The 27,538-nt window shown below is 43.7% G+C and overlaps 1 protein-coding gene across 7 annotated transcripts; it reads left to right on the forward strand.

Annotated features, from left to right (window-relative positions):
• The first annotated feature begins 1,876 nt into the window (after window positions 1-1,876).
• On the forward strand, window positions 1,877-27,538 carry slc4a5b (solute carrier family 4 member 5b). 7 transcript variants are annotated; one of them, XR_003462752.1, is made up of 30 exons: window positions 1,877-1,900; window positions 4,523-4,594; window positions 6,714-6,778; window positions 7,416-7,646; window positions 10,727-10,856; window positions 11,065-11,225; window positions 11,845-12,000; window positions 12,149-12,256; window positions 12,755-12,810; window positions 15,094-15,251; window positions 15,332-15,419; window positions 15,497-15,651; window positions 15,785-15,910; window positions 15,999-16,173; window positions 16,256-16,389; window positions 16,459-16,639; window positions 16,732-16,822; window positions 17,745-17,803; window positions 19,203-19,394; window positions 19,761-19,874; window positions 20,066-20,179; window positions 20,621-20,782; window positions 21,052-21,230; window positions 21,302-21,374; window positions 21,456-21,524; window positions 21,605-21,778; window positions 22,992-23,156; window positions 24,047-24,146; window positions 24,739-24,791; window positions 26,955-27,538. XR_003462752.1 is itself a non-coding variant. In XM_027281511.1 (28 exons), coding segments are annotated over exons 1-28 (3,498 nt in total). In that variant the 5' UTR covers window positions 6,504-6,540; the 3' UTR covers window positions 24,741-26,004. The 7 variants fall into 7 exon arrangements, 1 of the variants encoding a protein (XP_027137312.1); XR_003462750.1 differs by lacking the exons at window positions 1,877-1,900; window positions 4,523-4,594 and adding an exon at window positions 6,504-6,620; XR_003462751.1 differs by lacking the exons at window positions 1,877-1,900; window positions 4,523-4,594; window positions 17,745-17,803 and adding an exon at window positions 6,504-6,620 and having other exon boundaries at window positions 19,216-19,394.

Here is a 27,538-nt window from a genome sequence, read left to right on the forward strand (position 1 = left end):
AAAAAGTTATACCGTGTTTATTACGGTAAAATTCTGGCAACCACAGCTGACAGTTTTAAAATCATTTCTTTTATTTAAGGAGAGATGCTCCTTCCTTTCACATTATAACAATTAAAAAGTAAAACTTTTATTGTTATAAAAATATTCAGTGTATCGTGTTGTAACGTGAAATAACAATTAAAGTCATCATGTTAAAATGTGACATAGTTGCATGTAAAATATCTTGTTTATAGCATGAAAATACATTTTTATAACAACAGACTTGGTTATTAAGTTAAAACAATATATTACTTAGCAAGAACGTTATAACACTTTTGTATCTACAACAGAAAGCTGCATTATTTTGTATTGACTGCTTCTAAATATCAGTTATTTAGTTGTTACAGTTATATGTTAATGTTCCAGCTCCACAAAATTATTCCAGAGTCAGTCTGTTATGAAATCGGTTCATGGTCTCGTATTTATTGATTTCATGCCTCAACATTTAATGTATTCCCGACAAATTATGTTAATTTAAACTCTAGAAACTACAACTCTGCGCGTCTGGCTGTGAATTAGGCCTCAGAGAGCGTCAGGTCGGAAGGTCAGTGGATTGTGATCCGCCTGGTTAAATTGCATGTCAGCTCACCAAAGTAATGGAAAAACAGATGGATGTGCACAGTCTCTCAGCACTACTAAAACCTGTCTGTCTGCCTGTCTGTCTGTCTGTCTGTCTGTCTGTCTGCCTGCCTGTCTGTCTGTCTGTCTGTCTGTCTGTCTGTCTGCCTGCCTGTCTGTCTGCCTGTCTGTCTGTCTGCAGAGGAAAAGAGGAATCCAATCTGGTTTGTCACCTGCTCCCCTCTCTGCAGGTAGCGACAGCTCCTGTCTGAACTCGTGATGAGGAGACGATGTGACATGAACATAGAGAGGCTGAATCCTCCAGAGAATCACACGGAAGCTTTTATTTTCATTCATCTGTGTATCCGTGACCTGGTTTCATGAAAACCAGCATTTCTGTGCTCGGTGTGACACGAAAAATGATTTAAAATGAGCAACGAAAAGCAGCGTTTGACTTAATATTTCATGAATAAACAGAATAATTTATAATAGATCGACCGTGCAGTAATAAACATCAAGCTGCAACATCAACTAAGAACTGAAGTGAAAGTTACACCACGTGTAGAAATACTCAAATATACGAGTAAAAGTAATTTATGTAAACATGTACAGATGAAAAAAATATACCAAGTATACATCAAAATATACTTGAAGTACCAAACCAAGACCAAAACCAAGGCAGGGCGAGACCAAGTCAAGACCAAACCAAGACCAAGGCAGGGCGAGACCAAGTCAAGACCAAACCAAGACCAAGACCAAGACCAAGGAAGGATGAGACAGAGTCAAGACGAAGACCAAGGCAGAGCAAGACTCAGTCAAGACCAAGACTTTAAGGGGTTGATACCAAGCAGTGGCGTCACTAGGCCTATTTTAGGGGGGCTTCAGCCCCCCTAAAATATGCTCAAGCCCCCCTAAATAATTTGGTGGTGTTTTATTATTATTTTTATTTATTAAATTTTTTTTTCACAAAAAAATGCCTATTTATGCAATACAAAGTGGCCAGAATATGAGTTTAAACCAATAATCATATAAACTGTCATTATTCACTTAAATATGATCATAAATCTCATTTCATCGGGTACGGTAGAGAGAGCCCCTTCAGTGCGTCATTATACAATCCATTCCACTTTTTCATATAGAGAACGCCCACATCACTGAAATTCCAGTCCATGTTTTCCATGCGACCCTGCTCACTGCCGCTTGCGTGTTTACCTCTGAAGTACACAGAGCCGAACCTCACAGCGGCAAGAGCAGAGCGCGAACGCATGGGTGAAGGATGGACATTAGAGCCTTTTTCAAGAAAGTAAGCATTCATCACTGCTGGTAGTAACACTTAGCTAACAGCAGAAAAGTTCCATGTAATTAATAAACCAAAATGTTCCGTGTTTGAATCCCAGCTGGCCAGCTCTGAAAGTTCCTAGCTGCTGCTAGCTAGTTGAGATGACTTCTGTTAACCATTCCCGCTATGGGCAAGACATAGTTTTCATTCCTGGTTTAATGGCTCCACATTGGTGCAGATTTCTAGTTTTCTGGCAGGTGGAGGGGAAAATAGGATGGGTGAAAGAGGGGCAGGGGAGTTAACCATCGTGATGGCCTGGTTTATGAAGATGTTGGTAAGTCTAGGGTGGTGGTTAGAGAACAGTCTTCTCCTGTATAATGTTTCCATGATGATGAGTTATGAAACACTTGCCCTCTTCATTTTGTGCAGGTATGTATGGCACCTGCAATTGTTTTTATTTGTATTTTAGCACAATTTAACTGGTGTTGTTTAGCTGGTAAAGCAGCTGAAGGTGTATGGAGGCGTCATCGTCTTAGATTAATCAATTGATTGACAAAGCTTTAATTGGTGCTCTGAAAAAATTTTCAGCGCACGCATAGCGCGCAATAACTTTTCTCCTCTATGGGCTAAGTCACCCCAGTTTCTTAAACCTAGTGACGTCACTGATACCAAGTCAAGACTAAGACCAGAGTGAATCTAGACCAAGACAAAACCAAGACCAAGGCAGGGCAAGGCCGAGTAAAGACCAATACCAGAGTATATCAAGACTGAGACAAGACTAAGACTTTGAGGGGTTGAGACCAAGACCAAGACTGAATGCACTCAGCTTCCTTGGCCCCGAGGATTCACTCCTCGCTCCACATCAGATATGAAAAACTGAGTTTGTCAGATTGACACGGTCACATTCGATTATTCCACCGGAGTCTCTTCAAACAAAGCGTAGCGCCGTATCTATCTGATATGCAAATTGGACGATTCATTAATTCATTAAGCGCTGCGGCAGAAATGAAGCGTCGCTCGTCACTGTGTTCATTTAAAGAGCTCCCATTGAAGAGAGACGACAGCAGAACACAGAGGTGATGAAGCGATACCCGGAGGGGACGAGTCCGGAACACAGGAGCTCGTTCCTGACACCATGAACTCATTAAATATGCATGAAGCCAGTTACAGAGGCCGTTTGTTCAGAGCGCGCTCAGTGTGGCAGCTGTTCCACACAGGATCAACACTTCAGTATGGCAGAGCAAAGAGGAAAGAGTTACTAACCATCCAGCCATCCAAGACCAGGACCAGAGTGGGTCTAGATCAAGAGAAGACCAAGACCAGGAGAGGGTGAGACAGAGACAAGACCAAGACTTTGAGGGGTCTATATCAAGACAAGACCAAGACCAGAGTGGGTCTAGATCAAGTCAAGACCAAGACCAGGAGCGGGTGAGACAGAGACAAGACCAAGACCAAGGCAGGGTGAGACAGAGACAAGACCAGGACCAAGACTTTGAGGGGTTGAGACCAAGTCAAGACCAAGACCAGAGTCAGTCTAGATCAAGTCAAGACCAAGATCCGAGTGGGTCTAGATCAAGTCAAGATCAAGACCAGAGTGGGTCTAGATCAAGTCAAGACTAAGACCAGGGCATGGTGAGACAGAGACAAGACCAAGACCAAGACTTTGAGGGGTTGAGACCAAGTCAAGACCAAGACCAGAGTGAGTCTAGATCAAGTCAAGACCAAGACCAGGAGAGGGTGAGACACAGACAAGACCAAGACCAAGACTTTGAGGGGTTGAGACCAAGTCAAGACCAAGACCAGAGTGGGTCTAGATCAAGACAAGACCAAGACCAAGACTTTGAGGGGTCTAGATCAAGACAAGACCAAGACCAGAGTTGGTCTAGATCAAGTCAAGACCAAGACCAGAGTGGGTCTAGATCAAGTCAAGATCAAGATCCGAGTGTGTCTAGACCAGGAGAAGGTGAGTCAGAGACAAGATCAAGACCAAGACCAGGGCAGGGTGAGAGCCGAGGCGGTTCTGATCAAGCAGTTCTCGTCTTTTCCTGTCCCCTCCATAAATATACTCTGATTACTGATTTATAGTAATTTTATTGATTTCATAATAACAGATAGTTACACATACGTCATATTGTCACAGCAGAGTGTGTTTATATATATATAACTTCATACTTACACTCCTCGAGTTTCTGCATCACTGGACCTGTTTGCACACTCGGCTTTAATTGTTTCCTCTCAGGTCGTCACACTCAGTGATTCTAATTTATTCTGTGGACCGATAAGAGGATTACCAGCAACCTGCAACCTGCAGCCGTCTACTCCTCCGTGTACGTGAAGGCTTTTCAGAGCCGGTTCTGCCACAGCTCAGGTCGGGTTCTGTAAAGTGGTCGAGAGTTGATGTGGCTCACGTCCAGCACGGCTCCACCCTGTGGTGAGGACGTGAACGTGGATCAGAGTGTTTGATCCGTGTGATGGATGCTGAAGTCAACAACTCTGAACGTTCCTCTGTGCCGTCACACACCACGGAGGACTCACCATCACAAACTGAATGTTTAACAAACAGGGAAACAGTAAAAACATGCACGACACAATAAATGGATTCTTAATATTTGTTGCATTAGTAATATTTAAATATTGTTCTTTCAGCCTGACGTCCACACAGACAGGAGACGGTTTCAGAGACGATGAAGACAAAGACGTGTCCTGAGATGACTTCAGGTAAGATAAAACTGAACCGAAGTAAATAAACACACACACACACACACACACACACACACACACACACACACACACACACACACATTAAAAAAGCTTGTTCACTGTAATACAACTTCAAATTCCTTCAAATATCAGTGACTAAAACGTTGGTTGGCCTGAATGTGTGAATACAGTTTGAACTAAAGCTGTGAAATGAAATGCAGTGGACGTAAACAGAAGTATAAACTTTGCACTGCACAGCAACATATTTCTGTATTCTTGATATACCTCACTGTGTATACTGTAAATACTATAAATACTGTAAATACTGTCCATACTGCCATATAGCCATACATATATTTATATTTATATTTATACTGATATTTTAATTTAACTTACATGCTATTACATTGCCACATGGATTTCTTTAGCTTGTATAGATTTTTAGATTTTTAGATTTGTATATTTTATTTTATATTTTTCACTAGAAACTGACAATAAAACTGACTTGAACTTGAAAATACTGAAGCAAAGTTCAAATATCTCAAACTGGTACCTGTAAGTATGTGCTGTACTCCTCAGTGTGTTTTGAATATAATGTGAGAAAATGTGAATGAACGCTCTGCACACACACACACACACACACACACACACACACACACACACACACACACACACACACACACACACACACACACACACACACACACACACAGTGACAGTCCAGCCTTGTCTGGTGTTCAATACTCAGGCTGAGTCGCTGAGAGCAGTTTGTTTGTTGGACGCCGTCAGAGTTCTTCTGTTTGTTCGTGACTTTGGCTTCATAAAACAGATTTCAGAGTCTTCTCTGCTTCATCTTTCACATCAGGTGAGTCAAACATTTCCAACGTCGCCGTCTGTTTGTGATTTCTCGTTTTGATGTCTGATCTATGAGAATGTTTGTGCGTGAGTCTCTGAACGTCAGGATGGACCGAGCAGAAATCAAACCACGTCAAAGTTTATTCATTTGATTCTGTCAGTGGTTTGGAATCATTTCAGGGTTCATCACATCAATTAGTGACAAATGAAATGATTCCACATCACATGAATGAACTTTTTATTCCACCTGTTTGTCTGATACGAGTCTACGACTCTATCTTAAATAGATTCTGCAAAAAAAGCTCCCTGATGTTTAAATAACGTGTTGACATGAGATGTTAAATGATTCAGTCTCAGCTTCTTCTTTGGTTTTTATGTGATTGTTGCTTCATCAGATGAGACAGTTTGGTCTCTTTAACGTTTCATCGGCTGGAGGACGTTGGCCTCTTCCCAAAACAATCTCCGGACTAAGATCGATTCCTCGTTCCCTTTTTTGATGTCGAGTGAAGTTTGCTTGTGGCTGCGCAGAGAGGCGACACAGCAGAAGAAGAACATTTATAATGTTTCATATGTATCATGTTGGACGTTTGGGAACTACAGACCACCAGCTGATGAATGACCAGGGTCACCTCGTCACCATGGCGACAATTCCTTCTCTGCTCAAACAGTTTTGAGTCGACATGTTGGTCTGACATGCAGGGAAGGTTTAACTCAAACTCATTAATCCACATGTGTGTGTGTGTGTGTGTGTGTGTGTGTGTGTGTGTGTGTAGCTCTCGTGTGACCGTCCTTCACAGTCAGTGATCAGGCTTCAGGGACTAGTAACCAATCAGAAATGACATCTATTGATCAGCCTAGAAAACTCCCCCAGATCAGCTGTGAGCCTACAAACAAACTTCTCCGGTCTGAAATGTGCAGAGGACGAAGAGGAGGAGGAGTCATACTGATGATGTCATGTCTCTGTTTATATACAACTAATCTGCAACTTCAGATAAAGTTCGTCAGTCTCCAAGACTGGTTTTATCAGTGACATCAGATCGTTCTCCTGGTTTCCATGTTTTGAGCTGCAGTCTGCTCCTGAAGCTTTTCCATCGAGTTTTCCTCTCGTCATGCATCGATCTGAGGTTGACGTTGCCACGTGCTACAGTTCAGAGTCAGGAGGCTTCCCTGACCGCACAGACACAGCAAAGTGTGTGTAAAGTGTGTGTAAAGTGTGTGTAATGTGTGTGTCAGCTGATGGACAGTCAAAGAGAGCGTCAGTAAACAACCTGTTCTGTTTCAGGATGGATCATCATGATTGGCAGCGAGGGAGAAGCCGAGGCCACAGGCGCTACGACGATGACGACGGTGAGAAAAACCACAAAAGTGCAACAGCTGACATGAAACCCTTAAACCTGATTTAAGAGAAACAGATCAGATCTGTCACCTCGAGGAGTTTCATTTGGTTTGTAATTGTGGGTGAGCGACGTTGACGGTGAATGAGAGCGAGCGAGCGCCGGCCTCGATAAAATCGTCAATCAGAGAAATCAAAAGTTTCCTGATTGTTTCACAGCGGAAACATTCAACACAAACAAACAAGTCAGCATCCGGTCTGAGCGCAGCCTCAGGCTCAGCTTACTGTACAGACGCGGCATTGATCGCCTCATCTGACTGTGAATTAGAGCTGCAATGATTAGTCGATTAATCAATTATTAGATTAATCACCAACTGTTACTAACTCTGATTCATTCTGAATTAATATTTTCTGGTTTCTTTGCTCTTCTGTGACACTGCACTGAATATTTTGATGTCTGAGGACTTCACATTGGACTGATCAACATCTTAAACCATCTTCTGACAAATAAACAGATTAAAGGACAGAAATCATTAGCCCGACTGTAAATCCACTGATTTCCTGTCAAACATTTCCTCGTTAAGGTATTTTTGTTGAGTTTCACTTCCATATCTTTTACCTTCGTAAATATAACTCTGTCTGTTCCCTCAGAGGCCCAGCAGGTCTACATCGGCGTTCCGGTTTCCCACAGACGGAAAAGACGCCGACATCGCTCCTACGTCAACGACGCCGACCGGGACGCGCGACGCTCGCACTACGACCACCACACACACCGCGAGCACTCGCACCGGGGATCGTACCACGACAGAGACGAGCGCTACGACGACGACGACGACGAGGGAAGTTCAGAGTTTCACGAGCACAATGACCCCGACCTGTCAGGTCAGACACTAATAAAACACACACATATACACATATATACACACATACACACACATATACACACATGTGTTTCACACACGGGGCTAAATTCACAGATTTTCATCTCAAAAGTTGCCAAAACGTTGGACGACTGTTTTGATTCAGACTGCAGTACCAGATTCGAACCACTAGGTGTCACAAGCAAAGCCACACATTGCTCCTTTAACTCCCATCAGCCTCAGCTGTGTTGTGTGTTTGCTGCTAATCAGCTCAGGGTGAACTTGGACACATCAGCATGTTATCATTACCACCGTCAGCTCGTTAGCACGCTGTGCCTCCGTCCAGCTGCAGCCTCGTTAAGAAACGTTGAAGCCAAATGAATTTCCAGCTTGAGTTCAAAATGGAGCCAGTTTGGTGTTTGAGAGGAGGCGTGACAGGCAGCTGTGTGTGTGTGTGTGTGTGTGTGTGTGTGTGGTGTCAGGTGGAGCTGGCTGCGTTAGGACTGCGTGATGAGGTGGAGGTTGCTGGTGCATGCATGGATGTGATGAATGTTTTGCAGTTTGGTCCCACGGGGGCCGCCGAGTCTGAAGCCTGTAAGCTGATTAGAGCTGAGGAACTCCAAGCTGTGTGTGTGTGTGTGTGTGTGTGTGTGTGGTATTTTTTATTCCACTCTGGATTCATACCAAATAATTACACCAAACACCTGAAGCCTGAGGTGGATACTTCTGATGCAGGACTGTCGGGTCGTCAGAGAGAGGAAGCAGAAGTTTTGTTGGTTGTTTTGTTGGGTGTGTGTGTGTGTGTGTGTGTGTGTGTGTGTGTGTGTGCATGGACTGGTCTGGGAGGAGAGTACTACAGGGCCCTGTGGTGTGTGTCCACCCTCTTAAAGCCTCTGGCTCTTTGCTGCTTTGGAGATTTCAGTGGATTTCTGCCTCAGCTCGGGTCTGAGAACTGAAGACCGACTTCACCCCAGATCATACATGACTAATCGAAACAGCAGAACTCAGAGAAGTCGGCGTTGAAGCGAGCAGGAAAGGACGCATGTGAGGAGGAGTGAGAGTGTGTCATCACTCATGGTGGAGAGCTGAGGAGCAGCCTCTTTTTATTACCTCGAGGATCTGAGGATCTGTTTCCAGTCACCTCTGCGTCTCACGGTCTCTGGTTGGACGATCCGGTAAGCATGCAGGACCCTGGGGCGTCTTTTCCCTCGATCATGGCCTCCCGCTGGACCCTACCTGGATCCCAAATAGGTAAAGGCGGCATAAGAAAAGAGGAGAGTGACGCTGTGTTGTAGTGAAGTTGGTGGAAGTTGGTATTTGTTGTGATGAGTGTAATCCCCATATGTTCAGCTGTACTCGAGTATTTGTTCTGGTTACATTACTTCTGATCAAAAACTGCAACTTTGCTGACAGCCAATCATCATCCAGGTCCCCAGCAGCAGCTGATATCACTGACTAGTCCAGCAGCAGTCAGCCCAGCTCCTGTTCTAGCATGACACCAGCTCAGTGTAGTGTAGTACCTCCTGAGGAAACCCAAGCAGCAACCTCTGTATCTGTGAAGTGAAGCCACAAACTGCAGTTCCTCTATCGTCCACCTGAGGCTGGCTCCAGAAGTGAGTCAGTCTCCATAAGTCCCCATGTCCAAATGTCCAACTTCACAGCAGAAATAAACATGTTTACAGCCTGGTACAAAAAACAGTTTTGGTCTCTGTAGCTAATTTCCCCGTTCATGACAACTGTACTGAGGGTGAATTTATAGACAACTCACCTGTTCACATTATATTAAGGCTTAAAGTTATGCAGGATTAAGAGCGTGGACACTTTGATTGACAGGTGGGTGTCGTCACTGAGCCCACCTCCGGTTCACCTGAAGGACACGCTGTCTATTCTTTATTCTGTCACTGTTCAGTAATAAAACCCTGAAGCCTCAGTGCAGTGATGGACTTCAGGACAGATTGTAACAGATTACTTTAAATACTTTTTATCATAAGTGTCGCGTGTCCGTTTCAGAGTACACTCAGGTCCAGGAATCGTCCCCCTTTGTGGGATTACATCAGCTGATCTGAGATCAGACTCACATAAATCCACAAACGAACATAAGCAGAGGTCCGAACGTGACAGAGACAAACATGGAAACAGTAACTGATTACATAATGCTTCCTGTACATGTTGATTGAGACTGTGTCACACACACACACACACACACACACACACACACACACACAGTACAGCGCCTCCAGGCTCGATGTTAATGGGGATTGATCTGCTCGGGCTAAAGTTAGAAAAAGGTGTCGGTTAATCAGAGATCAGAGCTCGTGTTGGCTCGTTAAAGAAGAAATTCAATCAGATGTGGCTGATGAAAATAATTCTCCAGGGTCGTCGTATCATCCAACTGAAACGTGCATCGGTTCATTTACATTCATTACAGAGACATTATGTTTGAGTGGACGTTACAAAACCTCTACATCGATTCACTGAGGTAAGCTCGTATTATACATGTACATACATTTACTGTCACTCAATAATAATAATAATAATAATAATACCTTTATTTATATAGCACCTTTAAAAACAGCTTTGACAGACAAGCATGAACAAAATACTCTAAAATAAGAAGAACCAACAACGTTTAGGAGACGATAAAAAGCAATTCAGATGAAATGCATGACCACATAACTAAAATAAAATGAAATAAAACAGAGAAATCAATTAAAAGTTAAAAAGACAAACATCACATAAAAGCAGGTCTATAAAAATGTGTTTTAAGAACTAACAACGCACTTAATGTGAAACTGAGACAGTCTGCAGGAATAAATCAAAGTATGGAACAGAACTTTGATTCAGAACATCACCAGAGTTCATGTTATCCAGACATGCTGAGATGTTTCAGTCTGAAGCTAAAGGGTGGAGTAAAGTAAAGACTTGTCCTGAGGGTGGTGCTTAGAAGAAAGTCAGTTTTTGTTGTTCTACATCTCATAAAATGATTTGCACGATTCCAGATCAGCATGTTTGTGTCTGATCCACGTGTCCATGTCTCCACGTGTCCACGTGTCCATGTCTTCACATGTCCATGTCTCCACATGTCCATGTCTCCACGTGCAGTGTCTCCTGCAGCAGAGCGGCTGCGTCACATCCTGGGAGAAGATGACAGCACGCCGACACCCACAATCTTCACCGAGATGGACACACTGCAGCACGAGGGCGGCGAGTTAGAGTGGAAGGAGTCTGCAAGGTACACACACACACACACACACACACACACACACACACACACACAGGTGTCAGAGCTTTCATTAGTTCAGGATTTAGAGGGTGGAGGCGTCATGGGTGTGCTCGGTGACACTACATGTGATTAAAACTTTAAATTACATCACAACGTCCTGCTGGTCGTCAAATTACAACACTTCACTGGCTGAATTCCAACGTGTCTGTCTCTGCAGGTGGGTGAAGTTTGAGGAGAAGGTGGAGGAGGGAGGAGAAAGATGGAGCAAGCCTCACGTGTCCACGCTGACCCTCCACAGCCTGTTTGAGCTCAGGACCTGCCTGCAGACAGGAAGCATCCTGCTCGACCTGGACGGATACTCGCTGCCGCAGATCGTGGGTGAGACAAAAAACCAACATGCAGACGCTTGAAATGAGTTTGTGCTTCATACAAACTGTCAGAAAACATCAGACATGGACAAATAACGAGCACTGAGTCATTACTGAAGACGACTGACCTCAGATCACACAGACAGATCTGATGCATCATGAAGAAGACGACCAGCACACCCAGACGTTTGTTTGCAAGATTCAACTATTTAAAATGAACTGATTGTAGTTTCTGCTGTTTTTATTTTAATGTCAGCTCCATAATTATTAATTATTCTTCATAATCCAGTCCACAGGGCAGGAAGTCACTTCCAGTACCATTTTGCATTTAATCAATACAACCTTGAGACTTCAAAATAAAAGATTAAACTCCCTGAATTACGTCAGCGATCCTTTTTATATTCCAAATGTCTACAACTTATCAGGGTTTCTTTGAAATAACTGTCCCAAAGAAGTCAAATCCTCCATCCATGGTTGTTCAGGTTTAGAGTCCTGGGAGTTTTTCCACGTCGTACGGGGACAGAATCAGGTTGTGATGAATTCTCAGTAAATGTCCAGGAACATCGGGAAGATTGGCAGGTTTGCTTCTCTGTGCTGATGTTCATCTGAGCTGTGAACGTTTCCTCCAGATGACATCGTGGATCGGCAGATAGCCGACGGCCTCGTTCCTCCGGACCTGAAGGAGAAGATCAGCTTCGTGTTGCTCAGGAAGCACCGACACCAGACCAAGAAACCGATCCACCGCTCGCTGGCAGACATCGGAAAGTCCTCCAACGCTGCTGCAAGTAAGCTCATGCCCCGTTTGTACCAAAGTAATCTAATTACACCTTAATGCTTCCTTTACTTTCTTCGTGAAATCACCTCTTCTGTGCTCGGCATCTTCTCCTTCTTCTTCTTCTTCTTCTTCTTCTTCTCCTGCTGCTGCTCTGTCAGACCGTAGTCCTCAGGGGAATCTGAATCGTAGCACTAGTTCAGCTTCTGGGATCCACCGCTCCACAGAAGACCTTCGCTCTCGGCAGTCGAGCAGCCTCGGCCGCCTGCGTGAGTCGAACTCCTGATGAAGTATTTTAACGTTTAGCGTCTCTGCTTCTTCTTCTTTCTGCTTCACCTTCAGACTGCTGCATGATCCAACACCTGAGATGTGCAGAACGTGTGTGTGTGTGTGTGTGTGTGTGTGTTTGAAATTTTGCTCCCATTGTTTCACCTTTTGCTAATTGTTCTTGTGTGGATCTCTGAGTAAAGAGGATTATGAAAGGAGTGTGTGTGTGTGTGTGTGTGTGTGTGTGTGTTTGTTTGGTATTTTATTTATTCCTAAATCTGCTTTGGGAAATAAAAAGAGAAACGAGTCATTAAAAATAATCCCCTGAAGTTTGAGCGCACACTTTGTTCTCTCTGTTTGACTGGATGAACTTTGTGTCAGATGTTTCCAGATGAAACTCCACTGAGCCTCCAGAGTGTGTGTGTGTGTGTGTGTGTGTTTGTTTGTTTTTATGGTGACATATTGTGTGTTTGAAATATGAAATGAGTTTTCATTCACAGATCACGCCCAGAGCCGAAGCATGAATGACATTTCAGACACGCCGAGCACCGACCAGGTAAGAGTTCAGACTTCGGACTGAAGCTGGCAGTGTTTGGTAGTACAGTGTGTGTGTTGTTTGGGACTATTTTCAGCAGCGGATGAATCCACATTTGAAGCTCTCGTTAGTGATTCGTGGCAGCAGGACAGTGTGTGTTTATATTTGATCATTAGTGTGTTCACGGTGATGAAGGAACACTGACGTGTTTTTAACAGTAATGACTGATCTTTGGTTAAAGATCTTTACAGTTTTCCAACTTTCCCAGAGTCAGAAACTAATAAATACTTCAGGTCAGACACTTTATATGTTTAGTGTCGTCTGAAGTTTATCATGGCTCAATCAATCAGGAACTAACGAGTAAACGAGAAAAGCTTTGTCTGAGACGAGGCTCGCTGATTTAAAGCGCTCAGTGGTCAAACTGTTGAAGTTGGAGTTGAACGCCACTGTAAAAAAAACACTATGGTTCATGGGAAATGAAGTTTTCATTTGTAGAAACAACTTCTATACATACTATGCCTTTACAGAAAGAGGGTCAGTCCAGCCAGACAACATACTGTAGACATATTTTCACTTAATCCTTAGTGGTATGCAGCCGTGCACGTAGTCGTGAACCTGCCTGACCCTGACCCTGTTCTCACACTGTGAGCTCCGACACAAACATCAGGCTGAAGCTGAAGTCAGAGGTGAAACGCAGCAAATATGTTGTGAATAACATCTGATCCAGTCACTCACAGAAACTCTGAAATACCATGAAGAATACCTGAAAGCTCCGTGTGTGCCCTCAGCTCTCAGACCACACACTCGCTGTCACTCTGAGTTGTTATTGATTTGTGATCAGATGATCGGTCGCCTGCGGGATGATGACCGTGGATCATTTCAGTCTCGCACACGGAGCGTTCTCTGTTTCAAAGTGTGTTTCTGTGTTTGTCTTTTATGGAAAGTTGAGCCTTGTTTTATGAGAATCGTCAGCACCACCTAATCCCTCTGTAATCCACACGGCCCGGCAGCTGAGGTGGGAATTTGATAAGTTGTGTGCATGCATGTTTGTACTTTGTGTGTTTGTGTGCAGGTTTTTAAGCCTCTTCCTCTCCTGAGCTTCATTGTTCGAGGCTCTCGATGAGTCATGAGTTTCTGTTCCACTGCTGGCAGTTATTTGCTGTGTGTGTCTCGACAGTAACTTGAAAGCAAGTAAGAAATGGCCTCGTGCATGTGACCCCACAGAGTGTGCTTTAGGTATTTGTTCACAGAGGCTGAGCTGTCTTTGATCTGACCAGTGTGCACACTCATACGTCAGAGTACACGACGCCATAAGACGGAGATAAAACGTCTAAACTGGCTGCAGGTGGAGACTAAAACTTGGAGTGATTTTTATTGAAATGTCAGCTGTTATTTACGGTTGCTCAGGACCAAGAAGAAGTTAGGAAACAGTGAACCAGGACCGGTTGGTGAATTGACTCTGAAAGCAGCATTAACAGATTATGGAGAGATTTTAATTCTAAGCAGCCACCACTCCACTGCCACGTGCTTCCTTCGTTAGGAGGAGGAGGACACGGAAAAGCCGCAGCGTGGTGTTGTTTGATTTTGTACTGTACGTGATGTAATCCAGGTTTTTACTCCCACAGTGTGGAAAACAAAGACACTGTAGAAACTCTTGTAAAGAAACTGTGAGATGGATTTTATCCTTACTCATCACAGTGAAGTAAACTGGCAGGCGGCTGCTGTTAGAATAAAGATTTTTGGTAACCATCTGCAGATATTTCACACATACTCTCTGTGAGTCCCTGCTGAACTGAGGAGATGCAGAGCTGGATCTACGACGGTACAAACCATGAGTACCTCCGCCTCGTCCCCGCCTGGTACTGCGTCTTGCTTCCTGATACCTGCTGCTCCAATCGTGGACTGGTACACCTTCCAGCCTCGGGAATAGTGTCCTGCCATCCCTCTTCAGGCCGAAGTACCACACCAACAGCCAAGTAGCCTCTGTTACTAACTCTGGCCCTCGCTCTGGCTTCGGATCTGGTCCTGCTACGCTTTGTCCCAGTTAGTTTGTGGTGCGTTTGTGGTCAGTGGGACACTGCGCCACTGTCTGTAAAACACTAAAAACTAAATTAAAAACACGTGTAGTCCCCAAAACTGACCCCATCACGTATCTTATCTTTAAGTTTTAATGAGGGCAGAAATAATGTGTAAGCTGTCCATGTTTAAGGATCTATCTTTGGTTCGTCGTCACTTTCTATAGCCCGATGTCAGACATAAGCTGAAGGGAAAGGTCATGTGATTTCTCCTCCTCTCCTCCACCAGCTGAAAAATAAGTTCATGAAGAAGATCCCTCGCGACGCCGAAGCGTCCAACGTCCTGATCGGTGAGGTGGATTTCCTGGACAAACCCTTCGTCTCTTTTGTACGTTTGGCTCAGGCCACGACTCTGGGAGGCCTCACCGAGGTTCCTGTGCCAACAAGGTGAGTGTCTCTCATGTTCCCCTCCCTGTCTCTGTCCAGTCTGTGCATTTATCAGCCTCGTAAACCTTCTGCTCTCACAGGTTTCTCTTCATCTTGCTGGGTCCTCACGGCAAAACCAAGTCCTACAATGAGATTGGCAGAGCCATTGCTACGCTCATGGTGGACGATGTAAGTGACCGGCACTGTCCCGCCCTGATGGACTACACTCAGACAAACATTACATTTATGTCTTTATTTCCTGCTAGCTGTTCAGTGATGTCGCCTACAAAGCCAGGGACCGCGACGACCTGATTGCTGGCGTTGATGAGTTTCTGGATGAGGTGATCGTCCTGCCTCCGGGGGAATGGGACCCAAAAATACGCATCGAACCTCCAAAGAAGGTTCCATCAGCAGAAATGAGGCGTGTACACTTTGGTTTTTGTCAACCTGGACCTTCTTTTCACATGATTTAGTATCTAAGTGGTTAATGGGGGACAGAAATCATCGACTCGTCATACCCCTGACGCCTTGCTCTGTTTTCTTGTTTACCGCAGGAAGTCGGTGCTGAACCTGAACGAGCTGGGTCAGATGAACGGTTCAGCCAGCGGAGCAGCTGGAGGAGAAGATGAAGAGTTCCCGGCTCCTCATGAACTTGGAGAGGAGCTGAAATTCACTGGGAGGTATGAGAGAACCGGAGAGGACTGTACCTTGCGTCGCAGGGTTCGGTTGCATCCTGGTTCTGTCCTCTTTAACAATGTTTGTCGATAGGTTTGCAGGTGGACTGTGGTTGGACATCAAACGGAAGATCCCGTGGTATTGTAGCGACATCTACGACGGCTTCCATATCCAGTCCATCTCTGCTGTGCTCTTCATCTACCTGGGCTGCATCACCAATGCGATCACCTTTGGAGGACTCCTCGGGGATGCTACCGACAATTACCAGGTCTTAATGAAGCTGCAACATCATGAACCGATCCAGAAACCGATCCAGAAACTGTCTGACTACATCTCTTTGTTTCCCGAAGGGGGTGATGGAGAGTTTCCTCGGCACTGCTTTAGCAGGGACGGTCTTCTGCTTGTTCGGTGGGCAACCTCTCATCATCCTCAGCTCAACTGGACCCATCCTCATCTTTGAAAAACTGCTTTATGAATTCAGCAAGTAAGATGCACACAGGCAACAAACAGCACACGAATATTCAGATCAGAGGTGACGGTGTTTTCTTTACAGGAGCAACGGTATCGACTACATGGAGCTCCGTCTGTGGATCGGCCTTCACGCATGTCTGCAGTGTTTCCTGCTGGTCGTCTCGGACGCCAGCTACATCATCAAGTACATGACCCGCTTCACAGAGGAGGGATTCTCCAGCCTCATCTCCTTCATATTCATCTCTGATGCTATTAAGAAGATGGTGGGTGACGTGTTGTCACGTGAAGTGGACGAATAGATGAAGAAGAAGAAGAAGAAGTTAACATAATGTAAACCTGGTGTGTTTTTCAACAGGTAGGAGCCTGGAAGTATTACCCAGTCAACCGGGGCTTCAAACCTGACTACATCACTTCATATAGGTGTGACTGTGTTCCGCCAGACCAGGGTGAGCCTCGAAATCTGAAATCTCTTTCTTTACATGTTTTAAGGTGCTTTAAAGGTCCAGTGTGTCAGCTTCAGGTGGCTGCATTTACACAACATAGCAGAAATTGTATAAATTACACAAAACAATGTTTTCATTACCGTGTAATCCTGCAAAAAAGAAATGACTCTACCCCATAACATTAACTTAGAATGAGACTTTTATAGCTACAGATGCCGTGGGTCCTCTTCCATGAAGTCCATGTTTGACTACCATGTTTCTTGTGTTGTTGTTCATAAATGTTAGCTCCCATATTTGCAGGAAAAGTTCAACATTTATTCATTTATTATTTTTCCTTCTGAGCAAAACAAGTGGATTGATCTCAGCCTAGCTTAGCATAGCCTGGCTCAGTCCAGAGTTCAACAATCAAACTCACTGACCGACACATGTTGTGTCTCGTTTGTTTGATACTGAAATGTAACAATGGCAGTTTGTGGTTTTGATGAATTAAATAGTTAATTAATCTGTCCACAGTTTTCTGGATTAACCTTCCTTTTATGGATGCATTTGAATCCTACTTTATGTTAATTGTTTTCAGTGTGATTAGATGTTTGGTCTTTACTCTGTGATGATCTGTGTGTCCTGTCTGTTTCTGCCTCATTCTGGATGCTTTCTGACAAAGTGAGTATTCACCTGTTGATCCTGGGTAAAACGTTTAAACAACATTTAAGTGACGTAATTAGAGGAATACCGTGAAACCTGTGAGCTTCTACATTCTGAAAAGTTTAAACCTCCTGGAAAGTCAGTTTCAAATCTTGAGTTTTTCTTTGACTGAATGAGCAGTCAAATTTAAAACTCAAACAGCTGATCTGCCTCCTCAGATTTGCCTGACATCATACTACTATGATCATTCATTCGTTTTCCCTTTTGTGTTTTTGCTCCTCAGCATCTGGGCTGGGTTTCAATGTTTCAGCTCCTCTCGCGGATGATAACATGACTCTGCTGGTAAGTGACAAAAAGATATACTGTAGATCTCTTCTGTTCCTCTTTGTGAAGGTAACACTAAAGGAACTGAGTTGTATTTATAGTTATTTGTTCTGTAAATGTTCTCCAAGTTATCTGACTTGTATTAATCAAGCATCTCATCTCTGACCCCAGCCCTGACTGACCAAACTGACCAAAGATTGTAACTTTCTTTGGGTCTAATATGTACAAAGGGTTAGGGACAAAGATTTTGACATCGGAAGCGTTCTGGTTTGTTGTCTGAGTAGTTTTGACCACGTTTGTTGATCAGCGGGATCAGCGGTCCGTGTCAAGAGCTGAGATGCTGGAATTCTTTCTCGCCTCTGAAGTTGCTAAACGGACTGTCGAGGAAGTTTTGGCCCAAATATCCGTTTTCCGGTTACCTTGGAAGGCCCAAGATATTGGGCGTTGCCCCCCAGAGCCCGATTGTCACCAGACAAAGTAAAAGTGTTGTATTAACTTTCTATGACTTTTATCTGTGCTGATATTTAGGAGAGCTAAAGATGTGTCCTAACCTAAATAAAGTGGTGAGACACGAAAACTACAATACTAGGTTTGAGCGAGTACTCAACTGAAGCAAGTATCCGGTATGGATAAATTTACAAATATCAAGTAAAATCTGTAAATATCTGTACTTTCATATATATCCTGTATCAGAAGTTGGGAAGCATGTTAAGGCAGGTAAGGCCTGATTTTACTTTACGTTGTAAATTGCGAAGCGGCATGACCGGGCAACCGAGGCCGCATGATCAGAGAAGGTTAGATGTTCATCGTGACTCCTCAGTTTCTCACTACCCTGGTACCCTACCCTAAGGTAAGGTAAGGTAGTCAGTTTTGATGTTGATGTCATGGTGTATAGGAGGTTTGGTTTGGTTCAGCTGGAGATGGTGGAAGATGACAGATGTGTCATCTGCATAGCAGCGACATGAGAAGGCATGCAAGTGGTAACCCAGAGAAGTCGTGTAAACAGCAATACTTCAAGTACAGATATGAATACCAATCATTTAGTTGGTTGAACGGTTACAGACAATGGTGTACTCATCTCATCTCTCTAAAATACATTGCAATCATTTATATTTTGTGGCTCTGAATGTTATAAAAGTCACGTCATGTTCTTTCCCCTCAGTGTAGGAAGTTCAACGTTAACTTTCAGAGATTTCTAGGATTGATTCTGAGACGCTTGATAAATACAAACCTAACATGAGTTTTTATTCAGAGCACTGTGGCTCCTGTTTCTATGTGCTGTGTTCTCTTTTCTTTTGTTATCGCTTGTCTTTTCTCTCTTTTGTGTCTTCTCCACTCCTGAATCCATCCTTCGGTTTTCCCTTCTCTGCCTCTCTTCTTCTACTCTCCTCCTCCTCCTCCCTTCCTGTGTCTGTAGTTTAACTTGACAGACATGGACTGGAGTCAGCTGAGTAAGAAAGACTGCGTGAAGTACGGTGGTACGCTGCTGGGGAAATCCTGTAAGTATGTCCCCGACCTGGCCCTCATGTCCTTCATCCTCTTCTTTGGCACCTACTCCATGACTGTGTCTCTCAAGAAGTTCAAGTTCAGCCGCTACTTCCCAACGAAGGTAAGACAGAAGAACAGATGTGAAGGCTTGCATTGACTTTCATGCTGTTTTGGTCTCTCCTGCATGTGAAATGTTGGATTCTTGAGGAACATTTATCAAAGCATGAAAACGTTCACTTTAAAGGATGAGGCCGCTGAAGTTTTCAGGAATAAATGTAACTTTGCTTTGGTTAGCAGTGGAGAAGGCTTGCTACCTTTGTCAAGAACACAGAGCATCACGGTCTTCATCCTTTAAAGTGACTGAATATATGCACGGAAACATCATCAGCTTTTAGTTGGAGGTAAACGGATTGGACCCAGCTTCACCCCGTCCTCCATCCCTGTACATGAGTGTCCTCTCCTCTGCCCTCCCCTGAATGCATTCCAGCTCCGTAGCCTCATCAGTGATTTTGCCATCATCATTTCCATCCTGGTCTTCTGTGGACTGGACTGTCTCCTGGAGCTCGACACCCCCAAACTGCACGTGCCCACTAAGATCAAGGTCCACGCCTCCCTAAAGTCTCATCTTCACTGCATGGATGCACTTCCTTCCCCCACAGGACGTAGTTGTTCTTTTGAATCAGTCGTTTGATTTTGTGTTGATTCACCGATGTAACGATTCTTTCTTCTCTTTCCTGTCTTCACTTCCTCGTGTCTTCACGTCTTTCTCTGTCCTCCCTCTGTCTTGTGTAGCTGAGGAAGCTAATCAGTGATTTTTCCATCTTCATGTCAATCATGTGCTTTGTGGGTCTGGATATGTTGATGGGCTTAGACACACCCAAACTAATCGTTCCAACTGAATTCAAGGTATTTGATTTCTGCCTGAAGCGTGTGCGTGTTCATGTATGACGCTGGTTTTAAAACATATGACTGCTCCTCTGCATGTGTGTCTGTTTCTCTGTGCATGCTAGCTGTGCTGGGAAGTAAGTACATTTACTCGAGTACTGCTTTGTGCAACTTTGAGGTTCTTTCTTACATTTCAGAGGGAAAGATTCACTTTTCACTTTTCACTAGTTCAGTTTGTCTCTCAGGACTTTGATTGAATTCTTTCCTCTCACAACCGCTCAGATTTATCTGGTGACCCACTGGACTAAACTATCTAACTGTATTATAAAGTATTTGAAAGCAGTAAAGTGTAATAATAAAAATACATTACATGAAGTACACTTTGCTGATAGTACCGTGTCGCTCTGTTCTATAGATTTATATTTCATTATTGTGTCTGTGTGTGTGTGTGTGTGTGATCAGCCCACGCGTTCGGACCGTGGCTGGTTGGTGATGCCGTTCGGTAAGAACCCCTGGTGGTGGTATCTGGCCAGCTCCATTCCGGCTCTCCTGGTCACCATCCTCATCTTCATGGACCAGCAGATCAGCGCCGTCATCGTCAACCGCAAGGAGAACAAACTGAAGGTCTGGTTCTTGTTCTTCTTGGGAAAATCTTCCAGGTTCTGTAGATTTTTGGGTTGTCTAGCATGGACTGCACGTTTGAGAGCTCCCCAAAGTGACGGTGAATGATGGTGATGGCTCCAGAACCTTCTCTTTCTTCTGCCGGAGCCACTGGAGGGTTGTCTTTGTGTTTAGGGTTTCAAAAGGGGTGGAAAGTTTCTGGGAAATTTACAGAAACTTTTCAATGTAAATATCTAAATTGTTCTGACGAGTGTCACTTCCTGTCACTACAGAAAGGTTGTGGTTATCACCTGGACCTGTTCTGGGTGGGTGTGCTGATGGCCGTGTGCTCCTTCATGGGTCTGCCCTGGTACGTAGCGGCCACCGTGATCTCCATCGCTCACATCGACTCTCTGAAGATGGAGAGCGAGTCGAGCGCCCCCGGAGAGCAGCCACAGTTCCTGGGAGTCCGGTAAGACCGACCCGACTCTGAACGTGTGACTCTTTATCACTTTGTGCGTTTAATACTTTGTGGTTTTCCAGGGAGCAGAGGTTGACGGGTACCCTGGTGTTCGTTCTGACTGGACTCTCAGTTTTCCTCGCTCCTGTTCTCCAGGTGAGTTCACAGATGAATGTAGAAGGAAGCTTGATGAAGATGTCTCCTGTTCATTTCATATAATGTTGTATTTTAATTCAGTTCATCCCCATGCCGGTCCTGTATGGAGTGTTCCTTTACATGGGTGTGGCCTCGCTGAGTGGCATCCAGGTAGATCACAGCAACGAATCCAACGTTTACTGTCCGCAAATCATGAACATCGAAATAATGAGGACGTGTTTCTGTTCCAGTTCTGGGAGCGGATCAAGTTGTATCTGATGCCACCCAAACACCAGCCGGACTTCTCCTTCCTGCGTCACGTCCCTCTGAGACGCGTCCATCTCTTCACCCTCGTCCAGATCACGTGTTTGGCCGTCCTCTGGATCCTCAAGTCCACCTTCCTCGCCATCATCTTCCCAGTCATGGTGAGCGTCCTTCAGTTTGTGGTTATTTGTTATGCACCTGAACATTTCAAGTGATCCTGCCAGACACCAGATTACGTCCGTAGAGGCTGCTGAGCACAGTTACATTGCCCGCTTGCCCAGCTCCTATTCTGGCATGACACCAGCTCCGCTCCCCATCAGCATTCGTCCCTGAAATCCTCTGTACATTATCTTTAATTCTTATTATCTTTAACGTTATCTAACAGGTGGAGTATTAGCTGGCGCATTTTGTGTCGTGAGAATCTCTCAGACTTTATTTCAGACGTCAAACCAAAAACTCAAAAATCAATGATCGACTTCAACACTTGAAGACGAGGGAACCTGAAGTGCAAACATATTCATCTCCAGGTTTTAGGACTCAGCAATCAATGGGAGGAACTGTCTTAGAATAAAGCTTCCCTCTCTGCTCTCATTGGTCAGTATTTATCAGAGATGTATAGTAACGAAGTGGAACTACTTAAGTACTGTACTTAAGTACTAAAATGCAGTATCTGTACTTTTTTGGAGTATTATTTTTTTCCCCAACTTCTACTTTTACTGCACTACATATTTTTGATGAATTTAATACTTTTACTCCGATACATTTTTCATGTGCTGAATCGTTACTCGTTACTATTGTAGCGTCCAGCTGGACACGTGATGAATTACGAGGCATCAACCTCGCTCGTGCGCCGTACGTCATACACCTGACTCACCCAGGTGCGCTCTCTCTCACCTGCTGCCCCGCCCCCTCGCTCTCGAATTCATTCAGACGCATTCACAGACCATGGGAAATCACAGAACTCTACATTGTAACACTGTAACATTAGAAGTTGTGCCTTAATAAATATTTGAAATAATATAAACAACAGTACTTGTACTTGTACTTTTACTTGTACTTTTACTTTCAGTACTTAAGTAGCATTTTTTTTACATACTTCTACTTGCTTAAGTACAAAACATTTTGAATACTTTAGTACTTTTACTTAAGTACGGTGTTTAAAGAACACTTCAACTTCTACTCAAGTCAGTTTTTTGATATAGCACTTGTACTTCTACTCCACTCCTTTACTGCAGTACTTTATACATCTCTGGTATTTAGTGAAATGACTATTTAGGGGAGAAGACGTGATGTTCTCCTGATATGAGGCATTCATCACGTTAATAAAGGCTGCGTGCTGCTCCACAGATTATTCTGATCATTCACTGTGTGTAGATTCTGGGTCTGATGGTCGTCCGGAAGCTTCTGGATCTGGTGTTCTCCCAACACGACTTGGCCTGGCTGGACGACATCCTGCCGGACAAAGACAAGAAGAAGAAGGAGGACGACAAGAAGAAGAAGAAGGAGAAGAAGGCGGCGGAGCCGGAGAGCGACGAGGAGGTGAGGGAACCGCACACACACACACACACACACACACACACACACACACACAGATACCGTGATGTCCAAACTGTGTGTGTGTCGCTCCATGTGTTGTGTGTGTGTCGTTTCTCTGACTAATACTGTGTGTTTCTCCTCTCTGTCCCAACAGTGTTGCTGAAAAGGCACTGTACCACACTTACTACAGTCTTTCTGTGTGTCCGTCCTCCTCTTAGTGCATCTGTCCGCCTGTCCGGCTGCGTTCCAACACTTTAGAAACAGCTGTCAGCATCTGTGTTAACCTAAAGATGCTCCACTGGAGGATGACACTCGTGCTAATCTATATTTTTGTCAACAAATCTGTCGTCACGCCAGAAAGTCAAACTAACTCAGTGACTATATCATCAGTGAAATGCATCATAAAGTCTGTTTGATTCCCTTCATGGCACCTGAAGCTGAGACAAAACACACTCCCAACTTTATTTCAGAAGAAAGATTGTTACAAATGTGAACAAAAACGCTTTCACAATTTTGGATAAACTCCAAAGCTGTCGCCAAAAACGACTAAAAGTTACAGAGACGAGCAATGAAGTCACAAGCTGCAGCCTCCAGCCTTCAAGCTCGACAGAAACTAAATAAAACTTCAATAATCTTTCCACTGTTCAGCAATCGACTCGCGACAGGTCAAAACCAACTTTTAATTCAGAGTCAGATGAGAAACTCTTTAAAATGTGTCACAAACAAACAGGTTAGGGATTATTCAGCGGTGGTCGATCCACATTTTGGATGTTTTGGAGCTCTGAAGCACAGATCATGACGATATATGACAAAAATATAGAACGTGTCGAGTCTCGTGCTCTGAGATTCCAGTTTGTCCCGCATGCCGACTGCTTCCTGTTTGTGTCGCTCAGCCCGGCAGCTCCGCCCCTCCTCCGGTGAAGATTGCCATGGAGGCGATAGAGCCGGTCCCTGTCCACGTCAACCCCCCGACCCCGAACCAAACCTCTGAGTGTGAGTACTCCACCTACCTCTCTGTGGTTAGATTAAAAGATTCAAATAATAATAAGAGTTTATTAATTCTCAAAAACTTGTGTCAGTGTTTTTCACTTCAGTTCGTCCATTTTTGGATTTCTTGATTGACTTTTTTTGCCATATTAGTCGTTTTCTGGAGGTGGATTTCTGGCCGCCGTTATCAGCACCATGCGGCCTGATTCAGGACTTTGGATCAGGTTCTTGGTTCAAGATGTTCTTTCAAAGCCTGATAACGTTACTTTGGCTCAGAGACACTTTCTGAGACTTTCTAAACTCCTCTGAGCATTATTTCTGTTTGCAGACTACATTTATGGTTCCCAACTTACACGCTAGAGTAAATTCACAATATAAACTATAGAAATGTGAATATAATAGTATAGATAAGATGATTTCTGATATATTTTATAGCACAGTATATAGTATGTTTCCCTGTCTTAGAGTCTGTTCCACTGTATTTACTTCACTTAATGATCGAGCAGTTTTCTGATGGTTTTGTTCATCTTCATCATCTTTGTGTCTGTGTGTGTGTCCACGCCGTATGTTTCTGTTCATGTGTGTGTTTCCTCCACAGGAGACGAACCCGTACTCGACAGTCACGTCCGATCAGACTGAGTTAGACCGCAGGTACTGTGTGCTGAAACTGCACGTGCCCTACAGCGACCTGCTTCGCTCACCTGACACAAACACTGGCTGGAACACCTTCAGACAAGCAAACACGACTTAGGCACAACACTCGGCTTTCAGCGGCTTGTATTTATTTGTATGTTGGATGATGATTTTAGACGTTTCATGTACAGTATGCCATCATTCAGAGCACTTGCATAGAAAGTACTGTGTACAATGCAGTGCATGAGGGCCGGAGACATTTGTACATACTCTAGGTCAGAGGTTTTCAAAGTCGACACTGTGACAGACGACATCCTAACTGCACCCTCCCCACGTTTCTGCAGAAATCTGTATTCTGATTACATATGTATGATCAAAAAGTAGCGAGTCGACAACTCTGCAAAGAGCCAAACATCAACAAGGTCAACAACACAAGACATAGCAGCCTTCCTCCATCAACGTCCTCTTTGCTGTCTTCTTCTCTGCCATAGACGTTACATTAATGAAAACATTTCCTCCATAAAATATGACCCAGTTTCACCAGAATCAGTGAAATAGTTGCTGCTGACCCGGAGTCTGGAAGTGTAAGTCACCCTGATTCTAAAAACATGTATATCATGTCTGTTATGATACAAATTAGCCATAATTATTCAGGCTCTAAAGTCCCTGCTTGTTTTTAGGACCCCTGCAGCGTCGTCCCTTTCTTTGAGGTGCCTCACAGTTTGAAAACCTCTGTCCTTTAACTAAACTCCACGTCCTGTAGTCTCCTGCTGTTTCTGTATTTTAATCACTGTAGTTCCTGAAATATCCACGCAGGTTATTATAGCCACTTTTCTATAGACCAGTGTCTGTGGGGAAACAATAAATCAGACGTCAGTTTCGGATGGATCTCGTTTTGACTGTGAACACTTTGAGACTTTATAGCTTCATTCTGATGCCTGCTGTAAATATGTTTTATGTCTTTGAAGATCTTTTCATTGTTTCTCTTCAGGGAGTTACGATGAAGCATCTTGATCAGTTTAGGATTCAGAATCAGAATTTTGAGGAAGAAAAAGTCAAAAGTTTGAGGGAAAAGTCCGATTTCTGAAAAAAAACGTCAGAATTTTGAGGAAAAAAAGAGTCAGCATTCTGTGGTGTTGGATCAATCAATTGGTAGAGAATCTTTCCACAGTAGTGCAGGGTTCAAATCCGATCTGTAGCCCAATAAAAGCTTGATAAAGGTCAGAAATTTGAGGGAAAAGTCAGAATTTTGAGAGAAAAAAAACTGAATTTTAAAGTCGAAATTTTGAGGAAAAAATTCTCAATTTTAAAGTCGAAATTTGGACGAAAAAGTCAGAATTTTGAGGGAAAAAATCGGAATTTTAAAGTCGAAATTTTTAGGAAAAAGTCTGAATTTTGAGGAAAAGAGTCAGCATCCTGTGGTGTTGGATAGCTCAATTGGTAGAGAATCTTTCCACAGTAGTGCAGGGTTCAAATCCGACCTGTGGCCCAATAAAAGCTTGATAAAGGTCAGAAAAATTTGAGGAAAAAATCTGAATTTTGAAGTCGAAATTTGGACGAAAAAGTCAGAATTTTGAGGAAAAAAATCTGAATTTTGAGGAAAAAATCGGAATTTTAAAGTCGAAATTTGGAGGAAAAAATCTGAATTTTGAAGTCGAAATTTGGACGAAAAAGTCAGAATTTTGAGGAAAAAAGTCAGAATTTTGAGGGAAAAAATCGGAATTTTAAAGTCGAAATTTTTAGGAAAAAGTCTGAATTTTGAGGAAAAGAGTCAGCATCCTGTGGTGTTGGATAGCTCAATTGGTAGAGAATCTTTCCACAGTAGTGCAGGGTTCAAATCCGATCTGTAGCCCAATAAAAGCTTGATAAAGGTCAGAAAAATTTGAGTTTAAAAAACTGAATTCTAAGTTTAAAATTCAGAACGTTGAAAAAAAATCAGCTTATTTTTCAAATTTTGAGTCTGACCGATAGTCGGAAACACAAAGATATTTCGTAGATTTTACTGACATAACCTCGCTGAAGTTTTAAGGTGAACGAGGCTGTTGATGATCCAGAACTTATTCTTTGTCAACACGCTGCACCTTCAGTCATAAAACACACGTTCCATGTTTTAAGTGTGTATTTCTGAGCTTGTGTGTGTGTGTGTACAGTATTGCTGTATGTGTGTGACCTGTTCCTCAGCATCACTCTGCACCTGAAGATCTCCTGCCCTCCCTCACCTGCAAACTCCCAGACCGACCTCGTCCCCGGTGAGCCTCCACGCCAGCCCCAGGTCAGCGTCCAGGTGGAGTCAGACTACGAGGAGTCTGGCTTATACAGCTCCGCACAGCAGCAGCACTGCCTCCATCCACCTCCACCTCTTCATGACATGCACAGAGACTTTCACCGCAAACTGCACACTCACTTTAGTGACTTGTGTGGTGAGACCATACTGTAGACACACACTCAGAGAGAAGGTGCAAAGTGTTGCATACTGATCATAACTCATTGTCAAATCAGATTTTATTTGTATAGCCCAAAGTCACAAAGTATATCTCCCTTTACTGTGACTGCATCTTCAACCAATACCTAAGACCATGTTTAATTTTTATCTGATACACCTCAAACTGTGACAGTCGGCTTCCTGTAGTGACGAATTAAAACATTAATGTTCATAATGAGAAATGCATGAACCTCCTCTGAACGTGTTAGATTTCTGTATTATTCATCATTTGTTTGTTTCTTGTGTTTGAAGAAGATGAATTCTGGATGTGAAGCCCTGAAAA

This window comes from Larimichthys crocea, chromosome VIII (assembly GCF_000972845.2).
Source record: "Larimichthys crocea isolate SSNF chromosome VIII, L_crocea_2.0, whole genome shotgun sequence".
Lineage (NCBI taxonomy): Eukaryota > Metazoa > Chordata > Actinopteri > Sciaenidae > Larimichthys > Larimichthys crocea.